Here is a 19,223-nt window from a genome sequence, read left to right as displayed (position 1 = left end):
TTCTTGTTTTGTCTAACCCGCCTTTACTTTTTCAGCCATGCTTTCAACTCTTGCAGTCTTCTCTTTACTTTAAGTGCCACTCCCATCATTACCTCTGCCAAACTGCCTCAGATCTCATGTCCTCGTTTATCCTTCTGCTTTGCCACCGTAGGTGAATATCTGGAGAATCCTGGCTGCTGTGTTTTTCTTTCCTCAACAGGGGGAGCTGCGGACGTTTCTGAGCAACACACAGCGCTGTCCCAGTTTCCTTAACTTAATGCTGCACGATTCTTGGGCTCCAGCCAGCTCTGAGGCAGCCGTTACATAAGAGCCAACATTTTTTTTTTTCCTTTTTTTTCCCCCTCTGTTTTCCTGGAATTTTAAACTCTCCACTGATGTGTGACCTTCAGTGGTAATTGGCAATAAAAGTGCAGCAGACACATCTTCCAGGAGACAGTAGCAAGTGGTGCACCTCAAATTAGACATCACAGAGCAAACAAGGAGGGTCATGGGAAAATTAAGGATTTACTTTGGGTGGTGAATGGGAACTTAAGCCAAAATTGCACCTGTAGATTGTTTGAGGTCTGCCTCCGTTACTGGGCCAGTTTTCTGTAGACTGCTACACCCCAAAGGCTTTCTTTGACTTTACTTGTGTGACTTCCCGGTGAGAGTAGAGAAAGCAGTGCTCACTATATTTTGGGGAAATTAGTTGAGGCTTTTAGCTGTGTTATTCTAAGTCGAGAAATAGCTTGATTACTGGCAGCCCTTCCAGAGAAGATACAACACATTTTCTTGGTCGTTGAGATCGTGTGACTGCCACTGTATCTCCAAATGCCCCGAAGCTCATTGTGTTTAATTGTCTGGCGTTACCTCTGCTGAGATTTTATCACATATTCTGGGAAATATCGCAAGTGGAACCGATGCTGGCAATTATGGGGTCAAGCCGTTCACATGACACATCTTTTTCCACCTGACAAAAAAAAAGTGACAGTTGAGCTCTTAACAGTATTTAACACAGCAAACAAGGTCAAATTACACAGATGACAGTAATTGTGTTCCACTGACCAAAACGGCGGTTAAATTTTGTGCTAAATTAGAAGATCTCCGTGATGGATGCTGAATATAGCTTCGGCTGCATGCTTGATGCATCACCATTTTTCTGTGGAAATCAATGTGTTGACGCTAGAGGAGGCTTGATAGAGGGAAATTCCTGTCCAGTTGCACAATTAATCAGCATTAAACAGCATGACTGAGTAACAGAGGGAGACAAATGCCCGTGTTAGCTTGCATGTTTGTTATTTAGTGTCTGACATTTGCTGCCCTCTTTGCAGTGAGGCTTTGTGTGCGGGTGTATAGATATTTTTTATATTGTTTGTAATTTCAATGAGATGTTGCTAACTGAAACAGCTGGAATATGAATGTCTCTGTACACTATAGGCTATAATCAAATTAAATGTATTTCTGTCTTAATTCATTTAGAATATGTAGTCCTGAATTAACTTTCTATTATTGTTCCAAGAAACTATCAAATCATTTAATTCATATTTTATTACTAGCTTGGAAAATCGATTTTTGTGAATTATAATCTTAATCCATTTACATTTATTGTACTTTGCTCGCAGTAATAAAGCTACACAACAAACCACTTCAATTGATTTACTTCTAGCAATTTTTTCTATGGATTTTGTCTTGTTGGTTCCATTAATTTTGAATATTTACTGAAAATGAGTTGTTTTTGCAATTTACTGCACCTCTGTCTATAAAAGTCAACATTTACTGTTCAGACATAATGAATTCTGCTGCTAAATCATATGTTATTTAATGACCAAGGATTTTTTTTTTTAAATTACACTGTTGTATCCTTTTTGTTCAAAAACTTTCCATTAGCAGCAGTGTGTCGGTGGTTAAACTGAACTGTATTGTCTTGCTATGATCAAACAGGTTGAATAGCTGCTGGATTACAAATAATTCTTGTGTGTCGTTTGTAAAATAGCTATGAATACAAATGTGCACATTGGTACTCAAATGAGTGTGCATATTTAACTTTCTGTTGTATTTTCCTTGTTGCTTTTTAAACTAAATGCAGTGTCATGCAGGGGATAGGCAGCAACACTTTGCTGCAGGAGGTTAAAAGGGAACCACAGAATACTAAAGACACCGCAGTGCTGCATTTAAGTCTGCCGTCTATGGTTTAGTGAAGACATAGAAGTTTTTTTCTCTTTTTTTATTTAGTACACAGAGCTTCTGCTTTCTTGCTGCATCAGGTTAATGCTGCTTGTCGTCCGTGCTGTGTCATCAGGCTAGCCCCATGAAACTAATAACATGAGACACACATTTTAACAAATCACCACAGCATTCCTTGTCTGCTTTCTCTCTGCCTCTGGCTCTTTAAGTCACACACATTGATGATGTCCAGCTGTGCATGCTCTTGGTAGAATGCTAGATACAGACAGATGCATCAGTAAGTAGCAGCCTTTAGGGATGAGAAGGTGACTAGATAGAGTTTTTAGGGAGGCAGAAGCAACACGACTAATTCAACACCTTCTAACCTTAACTAACACCATCCTTTTATTTCCGAATTAGCTGGCTCCTCCACCAGAGCCTGATGTCCCTGCTGAGGTGTGTTTAAGATCCATATTGGCCCGCTGTCCGCTAATATGGGGTCACCGTTGATCACAGATTATCATGCACTAACTCCATTCCACTATATTTGTGCTCGGTGTTTAACATGTCTTTATCTGAACGGATAAGAGTCCTGACCCACCGTTATGCATTTCCTCTTTCGATGGCTCCTTCATGCATCACCCCCCATCGATGCTGCCTCTGTGGAACTATTATGCTACATGTGTGCCCTTGTTTGCACACCGCCTCCCACTTCTTCACTCATCCATCCCTGCCTCCCTCCCTTTCGCCGTCCTTCCTGCCTCTCGTTCGTCTTTCCTTCCAGCTCTTTGGTTTTTGAGCAAAGTCCAATTTCCTGACCTTTTTTTTTATTTTTATTTTTATTGGGATGATGGCGATGGTGAGGGAGTGGGGGGTGGGGGGTTGAAGTCATGGCTGAGGTGTTTTTCCATGCCAGATTGGTGCTTACAGTGTGTGTCAGTAGCTCACAGCTCCATTATGTAACCCCTACTCTTTTTATTTTTTCTTCCCCTCTCTTGCTCATGGCTTGTGTTTCTCCCCCTCCGGCAACTTGTCGTCCTCTTATGTAAATAATTTAGGGACTATTGCCGCTGTGAGCATAAAGTAATGAGGGAGTCACCGCATGCCAAAGAGTGCAAAGCTTAAAATTACCCATGTTGGACGGTGGGCGTTTGACTCGGCAGAGCCTGGTGGCGATATGAAATTTTAGATGTTTCGAACAAGCAGTAAAATTAATTGTTCTGTAGATGCTCTCGAAAAAAATCAGTCCTCCCTTGCATGAAGCTTTGCATGACTTTGACTCGACCTCACGTCCTCCCCAACACAACCACTTCCCTCTTAACTGCACGATCAAATTTGCACCAAATTTCCTGCATGATATTAAAGTAACTAATTTGCACTGTATTAACACCCTGTTTTGTTTTCTAATTATTTTTTATTTAATTATTTTTCTTATTTTAATGCTTTCTGCTAACTCACCTCACCTTAAAGGAGCTTGATCCCAACCAGCCACTGAAGCAACTGGAGGATCAAAGGAGGGTAGGTAAAGAGTTTGGTTTGCTGTGGTCTGGTGCAGGCCTCCGTCCTTATTGATGGTCGACAACTGACTGACTGCTTCCACAGCATGGCACTCACTCACTCCCCCGTCAGTTATACGATATGTAACCTGTGAGGGACATCAACAGGAGGACGTTCACTTTGGTTTTCCATCTCTTCTTTGATGGCTGGTGACGTGTTTGCCACAAAAGGGATCATGTAGTTGACAGTGCAGCTGTGATTTACACCAAACCAACATAGAGCAGCTGTGAATATCTGCATTAGTTGAGATGTGAGAGGTCACCTTTGATCACTGGTCACTGAGGTCGAAGGGCAGAGGTCAAATAAGAAGACTGTGTGTGTTTGTTTGTTCTTCCAAAATATACATCTGATGAAGCAATGCCTTTATTACTCAGACACTTGTAGCTTTTCCTTTGTGTGTCTTTATTTTAATTTATACAAAATTTCTCTGTGGTACAACTATTTCATTAGACTCATAAGTGACCAAAATTGGATGAAAAATATAAAACACTTTCAAGTAAAGCAATTGTAATCTTAAGAGGTGATAATGAAGATTTCAAAAAATAATTTCTTATTTTTATTGTTTATTATGTATATCTTTGGAAACTTGTGTGTTCTGTGTTGAGGGTTTTTATAAATGCATTCCAATTAGAAAAACCCTCAACATAGAGCACATGATGTTAAACTATTCGTGAAAGTTCTACATCAATGTCATTGTAACTTTGGGTTCCAGCTCCATCTGTAAGAACAGGAACTGGACTGCATCACCTAACATCTTTCTTTCCTGCTAGGGCGAGGCTCTGCGGCAGATTTTGGTCAATCGATACTATGGGAACATCAAATCTGGCCCGAGGAGAGATAGCCTCACAGCCTTCAGCAACGGGCCTCTTACATCTGGATCGCAGGGAAAATCACCTACAGGTGTGTGTGTGACAACACTGTACCTTTGTATCAGTATGATTATGCTCGTAGAGATAAGGTAAGATGACTTTGAAATGATTAAGCTGGGGAAACTGGGTCAGTGCTGCATCAGACTCGACACAATGTGCAAAAAACTAGATCAAAATAAAAATAATTTGATTTACGTGACGCTTCCGAGTATGCAGCATCCAGGAACAGATTAGTTTTGTTCTTAAAAAGGAAGGAAGCCTTTCAACTTTAGTCATCCAATTCAAATGTTACAAAAGCTAGAACGAAATGAAAGAACCTACATAAATGGTTGTATTGTATGGTTGCAGCAGCCAGTCAGGAAATAATCTTCTGGTGAGTTCTGCGAAGCTTTGGGATTTTTTTAGCTGCCTTCACGCCGAAGGGAATGTTTTGACCGCTGCAAATTATAAATCAGTTTAAGGATAAGATTCACCAGCAGTATTTAAAAATCTGTTTTGGATTTTGCCAGAATGCTTATGTGTTTTTAGCATAAGTTAGAAAAAATCTTTGTAGTTGGTAAGTTTTGCGATGTCATGATAATCTAGTCAGACTGATCATACATGCCAGTATGGTGTGGAATAATTGGAACTGAATTTTACACAAAAAAATCTTTCCCTGTTTACCTATTTATTATCTAGGATTTGTTTTTATATGATAAATTTATTCATGAACTCTTCCCAATCAGATATTAGATTGTTTTAAGTTTCTGTTGTGCTGGAAATGTTTGCCTGTTACTTACACAGATTCTAAAGAAAAGCCAGTGTCAGACGTCACCAACAGTTTCCAGTGGGTAGCATTACACACAGCGTGGGTCGGGCACACATATTTTGTGTATGTGCTGTCTTCACAATTTGCACATTTGCAGTCCGTAACAGAAAACAGTTGCTATTACAAACCAAAGCGATGTTGCCATCCTTCCTTTTCTCAATCTTTGCTCACTTGAGACTGACATTCACAAATCTGATAGATAGTTTGTAAGTGACATTTATTTATTCCAGTGAGTCGCTCTGTCTCTCACCACAGAGATGACTCATATTTCGTCTGTAATACCTTAGAACAGAGAAAAAAAATAGATCTTATTCACAGTCGTGGCCTTGTACACCATTAAGCCCTTGGACCTCGGCCCTGTCACTGAGCATAGTGGCTCTTCACCTCAGCATAACGCCGGCCGTGTTGTTGCCAGGCGACCAGAGAGCCAAGCTCCATCTAGAATGAGATGTGTTGTTGATTCAGTGGCTTGCCAGCCAGCGATGGCTCTGATGGGTGCCGTAATCTCACCAATTCTTCCCTGGCTGGCTGTGGTCGCCAGCAGTGGCAGTAGCAGTAGGAGTTAAAGGACCTTCAGGGATTAGAGATGCATGTAATGTTGTGTTATTAATGATTTGCAGTGGGTGTATAAGAAGCACAGGCACAGGTTGCTCAATGTATCCATCATAGCCTTCTCTTAACCAGACAGCATCTTACATAAACCTGATCTAAACAACCCTTTTTAATGAAAGCCACCATAGGTATCATTATAACATATTCATAGCATTTCTCAGGTTTTTCTTATGGCTTTGTTTTATTGAAAATTTTAACAACTCTGGACAAAACTGAACTAGTCTATAGCTCTTTTGAGACTGGAGTACCTGTGACCGTGTGTGATTTCAGAATGACTTTCCCACACCTAGGTTTCATGTGGTGCATTCACACAGAATAACCCATGTCTGTGTTATACCGGAATTCGCTGGCATTATTCACAGACATAATGCTATTTATAGGTTGCCACATAATAACTGTTGAGACGATTGACAGACGGCAGAAGGTTGCAACCATCTCATCCTTCTTTGAGATTTTAATCTTGTAATTGTTTTTTGGCTGTCCTTTTGTGAGAATAGTTGTCCATGCCATGTAGCAACATGAGCTTCCTGTGTTTTATCTTCAAATTTCCATTGCAGCCGCTGTAATTTTTTGCAAAGAAAACAAAACTTTCTTTACAAATTACAGACCTGGCAGATATGAATGGGATTAAAATCACAGACGACTTCTGCAATTATTGCAAATTACTATGGGGGTAATACTTGCCATGTGCAAATACAGCTATTGAGTTGCAGAAGTTTGATTTTGTCCTGATTAAATGGCACTTTTTACGTTTGGTTTCCTAAGTTTGACAATTAATGGATTGTTTTCCATGATACATTTTTTTTTTTTAAATTAAACAAACGGTGTATAGATGGAGCACTGATCTGCTACAACAAAGATAATGCAAATGCTCATTTAAGTTCTTCAGTTGTGGGTCTCATTAGTTATGATTATTGAATTTTGCTAGATGCAGAAAAGCAAAAGATGACGCTTTTTTTATATTGACCACCGTACTCGTGAAATATTGGTATTGTACAACCACTAATACCTCCCAGCCATCATGTTTAGTGTCCTGCTGTCTTTGTTAGCTAAGCTAACTTGGCGCATTTCTACAATTAACATTTTGCACTCATTTATTTTTCAATTAGGATCTAGATAAAGACATCCATCAAGCTGCATAAAGTTTGACATCAAATTATGCATTTGATAATCGAATATGATAATACATTGTGACCCATGTTCCATTATGTAACCTGTCTGAAATGTGAATGCATCAATATTAATGTAGAAGATAATCATTTCCACTTCTGTGACCCCAGTTGTCAGCTCGGGGGTTGGAGGTCGAGGGGAGCTGAGTTTGGCAGAGGTCCAGTGCCACCTGGACAAAGAAGGAGCTTCTGATCTGGTCATTGACCTCATCATGAATGCCACTAGTGATCGGATCTTCCAGGAGAGCATATTGTTAGCCATCGCACTGCTGGAGGGTGGAAACACGGTCATCCAGGTAAGTGGGGTTACTGGGTTCAAAAGTACAGAGCACAAACACTGCAGCCGAAGGTGGGTGTGAAGGTTCAGCACTTGCACGTCTAGCCTGCAATTAAACAGGAGTACTAAAAGCCTTGCCTTTAGGGAGGCATGAGCAGAATCTCAACAAGGAGATGTTATCTCCGAGTTCAAAGCTGTGGTCAAGAATTTGAGTTAACACTGTGTATCTGCTACACTGCTGTCAATAGGAAAAAAAAGAGGGACCAAAGATGTCGTCAGGGAAAAGAAAAGATACTCAGTTGTCAGTGTATCAGTCTTGTCATATTTTGTGAGGTAGACTTCACACTGAGGTGCAGAAAACATCCTGACATGTTTGAACTTATTGACATTTTATGTTGTGAAAAAAGGGAAAGTGAGCTCAGTCCGTGAACCAGAAAGGAAGAGGAACAGTAGTCTGCTGGGAAAGGTCCAAACTGTGCAGCCAAACACGTCATCACCTTCCCACAGGCAGCCAGGGGTTGCTAAGGCAACTGTAACTCCTTGCAAACCTTACAGAACACAGGTTAAGAGGGGAGAGAGCCACTCTGCTTGGTACTGCATTGTTCCAGCGTTGCCTGTGTGTCTGTGTGTGCATTTTTTTCTTGCCACATAGTGTGTGAGTGTATTCTGCACGTAAGGCATCTATCAGCTTATTCTGGTTTTGTGGTTTGTGCATGCGTGCTCTTGTGTGTTGTCTTGCATAAACAGGCCCATTGCATAATAGGCTCTTATTTGCATAGTACTGTTCGTTACCTGACAAGGCCTGACTTCCCAAAGTGTACACAAAGACGCTCACATGACTCCTGTTACATAAGGTACTGCCTGCCTCTCCGCCTGGGTGAATCACACCCAGAGCTGCAGCCCTCCTAACATTCCTATCAGACTCCTAACTGGGTCATGCTTTGCTGGTGAAAAGAGGGCAATAAAAGGCACAACCTCTCAGAGGCCTCAGGAGAGATCCCGTGGATTTGAGACATTCTCTGCTACCTGAGGAAACACTGCTCCCTATAATCCTCCCATAGGGCAGATACACTCATCAAACTTATTGACTTAGCTGTCACTTCATGTGCCAAATGACCCTTTTGAGGTTCGGGCATAATGAAGCCTTTCAGTGTATTCTGCTGATTGTAGCATGCATTTTGAACTGGGCGTGGATGTTTTTAGTTTGTTCTGAGCCATTGTAAAGACCTTTGTCTTGTGTTAGTCACAGGTTTTCCAAATTAAACACAGTGTGCTTATGTTGCAAAGCAGGGAAATGGTAATAAAGTTATTTGCATCAATGATGGAGAATCTACAGTAAATGTCTACCTGTGACACCTGTGATGACAAGAAATTTTCCTACATTTGCTGGTTAGAAACTCAAACTGACCTTGACAAGCAAACAAACTTATTGGTTTTAACAAGAACACTATTATAAAAGAGCTTCTTGTCTTAGAAAATAAAGTTAGGTGTTTTTCTGCTCCTTTGGCATGATACAGGAACAAGTAAGCTTTGTTGGAGAGTTACGTATGGTCCAGAGTGATTTTCAACATATCAGCAGATGCGTCACATTTCCCCGTCTTACACAACGATTGGTTGCCTGCTCCCCTTTCAGGACAGAAGAGTTCTTGTTGCCTAAATGAAAAGCAGGACAAAAACATGGCCACAGATTTCTCCTAGCAGTCTGCGTGTTTGTTTTTAAGGTAATCCGAAGTTGTAACCAAGCCAACAAAATTTCTGGGAAAAGCAAGTGCAAGAGGCAAGGAAAATTGAAAGTTCTAAGTTGGCTTTTGAAAAATTTCATTCCGGGCCCAGGCCTCCGTGCTCTTGGAACTGGATGTGGCAGTCCAGAGGGACATTGTAAGTGTGTTAGTGAACACAAAAAGAAATGGGTCAGATCAGTCCTAAAAGCTTGTTTTCCAGTTTGTTTGTTTTTGAACAAGCCACCACTACTTTCTTCCCCAGCCAGGATTATCTGTTGAACAACATAATTAGCCATCTCACCACATGCTGCAACACCAAGTGAAGAATATTAAAGACTCCCAGAATTACCTCAATGTTTAGTCCTTTCTTATTTAGTTGGACTGTCTGATGACATCCTGTATAGCTACAAACATGTTGTCCAACAACTTCAGTTTAGCTGTGTTAACATTTAGGTTGTGCTTTTGCTTTTTCAGACTTTTGACTTGCTTTTTCAGTTACGTGTAAAAAAAAAATTAAAAATACCCTTCGTTAGGTTTCCGAAACAGTCACAGTGACACCTGGGCTGAGTGCATATGATGTTAGTCAATGCTAAAAATGTAGTTTCATAAACCAGAGATTTCAATCAGCATGCCACTCACTGAGTCATGAAAACGTGTCTAACCGTGCGGATTTCCGCTGACCTTGTGCAGTAAGAATCAGTCTCACTGATGTCATCAATGCAGCTCATTAATATGCAATCAATGATAAGTGAACAGGGAATATTTTCAATGCTATCTCAATACTTAAAGCTGAATTTAACGCCTTATTTTTATTTGCTTGGTAAGGCATTTGCTGATACCGTGAAACTTTTTGTGGTTTGCTTTACACATCATAACTCAAATGCAGTCATGATTCAAAGGGTGAAGCTAAAACCAGTAAAAACCGACCCCCTCATGCAGTCTTACTAGCAGTCACGTAATAGCAGTCCCAGCATAGTTAACTGTAGTGAGAACAATTTCTTCACTTGTGATCTTGTAAAGTGACAACAAAAATTTAAATATGTCTATTAATTTTAGGATGATTTATTGTCCTGTTTGCAAATTTTGACTTTTAAGAAGAAAAAATTTGACAATAAATGATCCTCTACTCATCCTTTGCTACATACACATGTCAAACAGTTGTTATTGACCTACATAACTTGCCAAAAATAACCAAAGTCTGCATGGACATGGACTCCATGGACAAGGTAACATGTTGTACGACACGTATGCTCACCCTCTCCAGGTTATTTAGTAATAAGAAGCAAATACTGCGCACTCTGGGGTAACTTAAGTAGACACGTTGCAAACACACTGTATCATCGCATGAAACTGCACTCCCGCATACTCATCTGTACACCCCATCAGCACATGCACACACGCACATACACTGCAGGATATACTTAGAGGCAAGACAGCTTATTCCAAAAACAGCCCTTAAAGAGAGAGTGTGCACTTGTATGTGTTATGTAAGTGAAGAAGTGTAAAAATCTCTGCTCCTCCCAGCCCACCATCCATCTTCTCAACACTGGCTTCATGACCTCAGATCCCCAACTGTCACAGGAGCGAACAGGTGCCACTGCTCTTACTCGATAGGCTTGTTGTGGCACGCCGCTACCCTCAGCCCCTTCCGGGCATGATTTACCCCCCACCTCCCCACCTCTGCTCAGTTCAAGTTCACTTTACAGCTACCTCTTGGAAAGCTTTAAAAAGATTCTGCAAAGTGAGTTTCCAGGCATCGGCACCATCAACATGCCAGCTCTCTTAACTACAGAGTGGGCAAGAGATTCTTGTTTTTACATCCCAGTTTATGGAAGTTTATTCATTTCAGTCCTGTCATGTGCGCCTTTTTAGTCAGATCAGTGCGTTTCATTTTAGTTGTCACTTGATACATTTTTGCTTGGCTGTTTGCCCTTCCAGAATTCTGAGAAAACCCACTCACGTGTAGTTGGCTCTGATTTAAACTTACTATCTGCCAGTCTCATCAAGGCAGCAAAGAGTAGATCTCTGTGGATGCCAGCTGGGCGGTGGCAGAGTGCGCAACCGAAGCCCTCCAATAAGCACAGAGATGGCTTTGTCGCTCACCAAGGTGTCAGGCTGCAAAGGCAGGAGACGGATAAAAAGAACGAGAGAGCTGGTGGTATAAACAGGCCTTACATAACTGGCCCGTGTTTATGCCAGGAGCCGGGGTGGCAGCTGACGGGAAATGGAGAGAAAGTAGAAGTGCAGAATAATCAGAAAGGAGGCCCCGCTGTGCCACCATGTTGATCCTGGAGAATAGGAGACAGAATTACGAGGCAACTTAAACCTGCTGCGCCGAACATGACGGCAGCAGCAGGATCAGCACAGCTCCCAGGAGGCTTAATGGCTGTATAGTGGGACACATAGAGAGCTAATCTGCCTCAGGGGGAAAAGCTGAGGCTGATTGGCTGACTGACCATTTTCTTTAAAGAATGACTCAGCAGTTAATAAGGAGAAGCAGGTGTTAAACGCATTGTTCGAAGGGGTTCGTATCAAAGTTGTTGTCTGGACTTGTGTAAGTTGCTGCATCTGCTGCTGACCACATGCAAACCCACCCATTTTAGTGATCCTTCTACTTATTTGTCTGGTCAGAACGTTCTGGACCCAGACAACACTCTTTGTAAAGTACATTTTTTCCACATCCAATGCGTATATTTGATTGTTTTCAAGGTAACCCGGGATCGTAGCTTTTCCAGTAAAACTTCACAGAAAATACAAATACAAGGAATGATAAGGATCCTCCCCTTTTCTCCCACATTCAACACTCCGACTATCAAGTTATATCTCAGACTTTGTCATGTACTGTTGTTGCATGATTATTAATGTCATTAATAATAAATTCAATTCAGGCTTGAGATCCAAAAATGGTGAAGGAAATTAGATTAACTCATTGAGTGACTTACCAAAAAGTTATATTCTCATGTTCTATGAGTAGACCTAATATTGTATTTTCATATCAGCAATAGAGATGACTGTAGTTTGTTATTTTATACTGATGCTGATGTGGATTCTATTTTTTTTTCTCAATGCCTTGCTCAAACAGCAAAACGGTCAAACTTGTAAAAGGGTAAATATTCAGTTAAAACTGGGACACCTGTGATTTAAACCTGTAATGAACCACTCTCAGTAAGTACTTTAAGCAAGCAGTTGTTGCCTGTTGCTCTTTTTGCCTTTGTCGTATATGACTGAAAAGTGTTGACAATATTATCCCCTTCACATTGGTGAAGAAACTGAATTTCATGTCCGCGGTCATGAGGTCTGTTTTAATATATTAATCTTGTAAAGCTGCTGTCCTGGTGCTGTTATTTCTGGCTGAAGAAGTATGCCTGCTTGCATAAGTCTGACTGTTAATCAGATCACTATCAATGAATTACCCAGTCTTGTAGACAGCATGATGTTAACATCTTGAAAAACAAGCAGGAAAAAAACTGTTGCATAAAGGAGAAGGAAAACAACTTAATATATTAAGTGCTCTGCTTCCCTCAGGACTTCAGTCAGGTGATTCTGCAGAGATTTTCATTCAATAGGCTTCACTGTATCATATTTTCTAAGATTTTCTGCACAGATCTGTTACTTCAGCGCCATGCACTGCACTTGTATGTTGATTCACCGTTTACATGTTTCTTTCCCCTCTGAGAAACGTAACTGAGTTAAGTGAAACCTGGAAAGAGTCTTATGTAACAGGCTTCCAAAACTGCCCTAGAATCTCTGTATGCGATAACTCCTGTTTGCATTGAATCCCCCACCTCTCCTCCTACTTTCGAACCCGTCCTCCTCTCTCTCACACCACACGCTCACTTCGTGCCGTTCTGGCAGTGAAAACTAGGGCAGGGTTTTCCTCTCTCCCTCTCCCACTCCCTCTCTCTCTCCCTCCACTGCTCACCCTCTGTGGGCTGATGTAACAGTGTTAGAGCCGAGGCGCTGTGTGCCCTCACTGTAACCACTCAGCTGATTACAGGTCTTATGTAAGGAGGAATTGTTGAGAGGAAAATGGGACAGAACATATGAGCCTGTTGCAGAAAAACAACAGCCCCATGCATGGACTGCTTTCAAACAAGATTGCCCTTTGTGTAGTTAGGTTACAGGCAGAGCATTTCCTCCCTCACCCTGACTTCATAAACTGCTTACAAATACTGGAACAAACTTCTTTGTTGCATAGCTGAAAAGCTCATAAAAGCAAAGATTTGTCATCCCAGAAATGTAGTTTTTATTGCCGCACCAGTGAGCCTAACTGTATGAACTAGCAATGGGATCACACCAGCTGTGACACCCATCAGCATGTTGACATTCTGACCGATGAATACCCAGTGAGCCCTTGGACCACACCTTTCTTTGAGCTCAGCCTTTTTTTTTATCTGAACTACACACCTGTAAAGTTCCGTGACTGCGTCTTGCATAGTTGTTTCACACTGACAAAATCTGTTCACAGACGGACTTAAACACCTGCCACAGCACTCAAAACTAACTTTGTGTTAGTTGCTGCTATAAAAGGTGTGTCCAGGACCACGTTTTACAATGATGACATGTGTATGGACAGACAGTCACAAGGTGAAAACAATCCAGCTTCACTATCGTGGCTGGTAACAAGTTTCTACAGCTGTGTGTGTTTGCTTGCATGTGTAACACATATGCGTGCTCACTTCTGAAATAGATTTACATGAACGAAATGTGGCCTCAGCAGATTGGGAGACTGATTATGTGGCTGTGTCTTTGTGTATGCATGCTTTTGAATGTGGCTGCATGATAGTCCCAGATTTTGTCTTTGTTTTTGCTCTTGCCTGTGTGTCTGTAAGTGTTAAGAGCCAGCGTAGTCCACAGGAGGTCAGAATCTGTTTGTGTTCAGGGGCCCAAGAGCAGACAGTGTAAAATCAGGTGAGCATGGGAAAACCTTAGAGCGTGCTTTCCTGCCACTGTGGGAGAGGAGGCTTATGTAACTGCTTCTAACCAAACCTTTGGCTCGCAACACCGCACAGAAACTCGACAAGAGACAGTAGTAAGAGGTGGCTGCAAGAAATTACAAATGTAGTTTCACCTTGAGTATGTAGATTTTTTTAAAAGAAACAATGCTACTAAGATTTTGTTTTAAACTATGATGCTAAGTTGAAGCGCAGTCATCTTAAATCAGCATTGAGGTTAACCATTAGTTTGTAACACATGAAGAGAACACAAAGTGATGTGTAACCTCGTCCATCTTGACCTTCTGACACTTAGCCATTCATTGATTTTCCCCAGCGGTCGTTCTATCATCGGTTAACGGGGGACAACAAGTCAGAGAAATTCTTCAAGGTGTTTTATGAGCGCATGAAGTTGGCCCAGCAGGAGATCAAAGCCACTGTGACAGTCAATACTAGTGACCTGGGCAGCAAGAAGAAGGATGAAGAACCACCTGACAAAGACACGCCAGCGCGCAAGAAAGGTTAGGGGTCAGGAGTTAAGGTCACCAACACAACATGAGCACAACAAGCTGAAGGGAAAAATCCTGCACCTCTTACTCACAAGAATCACATGTGACACATTCAAACAAGAAGTAAACTTTCTGCGCACATGATATTCAGTCTGTCTCAATATCCAGCCTTCAAATGTAAGATGTTTTTATTGTCATAGTTGTCATTATTATTAGTATTATTTTTTTTTTACAATATTAGTAATGTTATTGTAAATAAGCAATAACAAAAAGCAAAAAATAGTGTCAGAGGAGGTGCAAAATACATAGCAACTGCAAAAAATTATGTATTGAAACACAAATTGCCATGTCACTTATTTTCTTTTTTATTTTTGTACTGTTTGTAGGCATTAATTTATTATTTAATGCAGTATTTAGTCATACAATCTAATTTTTCATATTTAGGTTCAAAACTGAATCACATGTAGAACAAGTCTCTATACACATAAATATTAATGATAATGAATAATATTTCCTTGGACAAAGTCTGTGCATGATGTTTCTCAAACTAACATTCTCTGTTACATTTGTTTTGTCACCAATGGTCTGTGTTTGACTCACTCCTCTATACCTGTGGTTAGTGAAAGATGTGCCAGTGGTGGCGACAGTGACTGAGGAGGTGAAGGAGCAGCTGGTCGAGGCTTCTGCCGTCACCAAGAAGGCCTACACAACCTACCGTCGTGAGGCTGAAGCTGAAGAGCACCAGGCGGCTGCTGACGGTACTCCCGTCCCGACTGCAGATAAGAGCCAGGAAGAAGGCGAGATGAGCGTTATTATCACCATCATGCAGCCCATCCTACGCCTCATGCAGCTGCTCTGTGAGAACCACAACAGAGATCTGCAGGTCGGCCATTAAACTAGCTTGTTGTGACTGTGGGGCTTTTGTTTTGCCTGAATTGTCCCGCCCTGTCATCAGCCCATGTCATGCTAACGTTTCCTGACCTGTGTTCTGAATTTCAATCACCACGCTCAGTTATACAGAAACGAAACCATGTTGAAAATAGGCACCAGTTGCAGAACTTCCTGATGCAGCTGTTTCCATATCTTGTGTGTCTTGGTCTGGTTTCACTATGAGGAGTGTGTTAGTGTTTAGTCATGGCAAGCTCCAGCAACCCAGACAGATGACTTCCTTCTCGCACTGATTCTGTTTACACCTCAAAGTAGGGCAAGCTTTCATTAAATGATACTTGGCTACGTGCTAAATCAGTGGATCTTACCCATCCTCACCCTATGTGGGTGCAAGATAGTGACTTGCTGCTAAACATGCTTACACGGGCGATCAATTCATTGAGATGTTCCTGTTTCTTACAACATCGCTGCAGTGATTGTTTCACTGCCATCTGCAGTTATTTTTACTTCAGAAAAAGAAAATATTTTGGATGACTTTAGTTGAAGCCTATAGATTGTTTCTGCCACCAAATGTCTCCTCAGAGACATTTGGTGATAAAACAGCTTGTGTTAACTCCATAAGACTTTTGCTCAAGGTCTCATCTAACAGTTTCTAATTGATAGTTTAAAACAAGGTACTCTCTTGGTGACACATTCATGGTAATTTCATGAGTCTAAATAAAGAGACATGTTGAATTTTTGTTTTTTCTCCCTGTCCTCCAGAACTTTCTGCGCAACCAGAATAACAAGAACAACTATAATCTAGTGTGTGAGACTCTTCAGTTCCTGGACTGTATCTGTGGCAGCACCACCGGAGGACTGGGATTACTGGGACTCTACATCAATGAGAAGAACGTAGGACTCATCAACCAGACTGTGGAGAGCCTCACTGAGTACTGCCAAGGTCCATGTCATGAGAATCAGGTGATAACATGCACACACTGAGACAAAAGTTGGAATGATGTTTCATTTCTGTCATCATACAGTTGGTTTTCTGTAGGAAGTATTCTAATTAGCCTAAACCTGTCTAGTTTCTCATCTTCCTTCAACAATCAAACACTAGCCTTCTCTGGGCAATGTGCCTGCGTTTGTTAGTTAGCATAGATTAGCATTGCTTGCTCTTCTCACATGATTGTGGCGTCCTCTGTTCCTGCTGCTGTGGGGTCATTTTCTGCCGAGTGTGAAACTGGCATGACTAAACAAGCAACTGGCTAAATGCACTCACTGTCTGAACCGATTTCAATTCCTTCGAACATTGCTAGAAGGGGGATTGCCAGACTAAACACAGCTTTGTTCATATCTACTGAGAGGGAAAGGAAAGGGGCAAGTGCTGGAAGACTTGTTGTTTGTGTGTTATAGGTTCTGTTTGTTAAATTCTATCTTGGCATTCCAGACCATTAACTTCATACAGCATGCAGTCAACAGAAAAAAAAATAAAGCAAGTGCATGTTTGGTGTTAATGCACTTTTCCTTTTCAATAGCACCAGCTTGGTAGTTGCACTTAGTTTTGAAGGTGCTTTATAGGTAGCTTGTTTCAAGCATCTTGGAGAACTTACTGCAGTTCTTCTGTTTTTTCATGCAGTCTCTGACTCCATGATTTTGAATTAATGATTCTGCGAACACGACACTCTCTATTGAAGAACCCCTTACTCATCTTGCCACTGAAGATAGTCTTGGAGCATTTCAGACCTAAAAAACATCTGAGTGGTGCTAGCAGCTGTGTTGTGACTTATTAACTTTATTTCAGTAAACGCCGTGGTGATGGGGAAGAGCTTGACCAGATTGTTTCTTATCTGATCATAGCTGAAAATACTGGTCTGCTGTGTTTAGAGGTGATGTCAATGTGAGAAGTTGTACCTTTTTTGTAATATTTGACTATCAGTGCTCTGCCTCGTTCCTAAAATAACTTTTCTTTTCTAACCTATAATATTGCCATTTATTTTACTTTGTTTCTCAGAACTGCATTGCCACTCATGAATGTAATGGTATTGACATCATCATCGCTCTCATCCTCAATGACATCAACCCTCTTGGCAAGAAGAGGATGGATCTGGTGTTGGAGCTCAAAGTGAGTCTTCACTGGTTTATTTAGTGGTTCTGAAGAGAGAAAACATTTCAAGCTGGATGATTTAATGGTCCTCATACAGATGTCGCATGTATACACCACAACATCACATGACAGTACTGTCAGAAACACAACCACTTATTTGGATTTCTTGAAAATATTAAGGTTAAAAAATTTAGACATGGTATTGTAATTTATACAGGAAGAATTTAATAATTTTACTGCAAAGTTCCTGTACCAAATACATCAGTGACAGTAGCTGTAAAAATCATAATGTAATGCAGCCACTAGCATGTTGACTCTGATCATTGACTGAAGTTGAGGCACTCCATTCACAAGAGATTATCAAGTCATTGCAGAAAAATCTCAAAACAATCTTGAAAGCAATGTTGACGGGACCAAAACTAGTTATTATGCTGTTACCACACTTCCTCATAAAGTGCTTCATCACAAAATTACATAACAGTGACGCCTGGCAATGTAAGTATTTTTACAGCTGGATTTCCGCCTCAGTTGTCTTGATTTACTGCTTGTGTACAGTCTGGAATGCTGAATATCAGGTCGACTAAATTAACTTGATTACTTAATGTTATTTTCTCTTTTTTTTCACAGAATAATGCCTCCAAACTTCTTCTTGCAATTATGGAGAGTCGCCATGACAGTGAGAATGCTGAGAGGATACTGTATAATATGAGGCCTAAAGAGCTGGTGTGTATGGCACCATAAAAATCATCACATGGTGTTAAGAGGATGTTGTTATGACGGTCTGTGTTACTGCAGGTGGAAGTGATAAAAAAGGCCTACATGCAGGGTGAGATAGAGGTGGAGGAGCCACAGGAGGGTGAGGATGGAGAGGAAGAACATTCTGCATCTCCACGCAACGTTGGTCATAATATCTACATCTTGGCACATCAAGTAAGCTACTAAATTTCTAGAAAATCAGTGTGGACAGAGAGACAGACCCGTGAGCAAATGCTGTGGCACATGCATGGCCACAAAATAAAATATGAAATATCAGCGACCTTATAGTTACTGTGTGTCTTTGTCATTTCTTGTCGCTACTAATAACGTGATAAGTGTCATTTACACTCATGTCCTCTTGAGAAGCCCTCAGGCTGTGCACTGCTCGATAGCAGAGAGTCTGTTCATACCATCAATTTAACAACAATAATTATAGTTATGCAACAACCACTGTCAGTCTCCACCCTGCAGCTTTGTGGTTGAATAGATGGAATATGTTACTTTCACAGAAAGGAAAAAAAAAAAGTATGTACTGTACCTTGCTAATGGCCGTAATTTTGGTAGAGAAGTGGAGCACATGCTAAATCGGTGCATTTACACTTTATTGGCAAACCTTCCTGGTAATAGTACAAACAGTGGTAATTATCTGTCATTGATCTGTTTCAGTTAGCCCGTCACAACAAGGAACTGCAGGCTATGTTGAAACCAGGGGGCACGTATGGAGAGGGGGACGAGGCCCTGGAGTTCTATGCCAAACACACGGCTCAGATTGAGGTCAGTCGTGTCTCAGCCTAACTGTACTATTTTGCAGATGCCAGTGTAATTTTAGTATTTTCATTTTTGATGCTGTCCATTGTTTTGACGTCTAATGCAAGATGTCTGTGTTAGTTTG

At 41.1% G+C, this 19,223-nt stretch overlaps 1 protein-coding gene across 1 annotated transcript in view; it reads left to right on the top strand.

Moving 5' to 3' along the window:
* itpr1b (inositol 1,4,5-trisphosphate receptor, type 1b) overlaps positions 1–19,223 on the top strand; it is an 88,253-nt gene that overhangs the window by 44,209 nt on the left and 24,821 nt on the right. Inside the window, 11 exon segments of the mRNA XM_051947784.1 lie at positions 2,563–2,598; positions 3,613–3,660; positions 4,470–4,599; positions 7,269–7,453; positions 14,427–14,610; positions 15,219–15,481; positions 16,249–16,449; positions 17,483–17,593; positions 18,203–18,298; positions 18,371–18,505; positions 18,998–19,105. Of these exon segments, the coding sequence (XP_051803744.1) occupies positions 2,563–2,598; positions 3,613–3,660; positions 4,470–4,599; positions 7,269–7,453; positions 14,427–14,610; positions 15,219–15,481; positions 16,249–16,449; positions 17,483–17,593; positions 18,203–18,298; positions 18,371–18,505; positions 18,998–19,105 (1,497 nt within the window).

The sequence above is a fragment of the Acanthochromis polyacanthus genome, chromosome 5, assembly GCF_021347895.1.
Source record: "Acanthochromis polyacanthus isolate Apoly-LR-REF ecotype Palm Island chromosome 5, KAUST_Apoly_ChrSc, whole genome shotgun sequence".
NCBI classification, from domain to species: Eukaryota; Metazoa; Chordata; class Actinopteri; family Pomacentridae; genus Acanthochromis; species Acanthochromis polyacanthus.
Note: the sequence above shows the minus strand (reverse complement) of the source record. Positions and strands in the feature narration are given on the sequence as shown.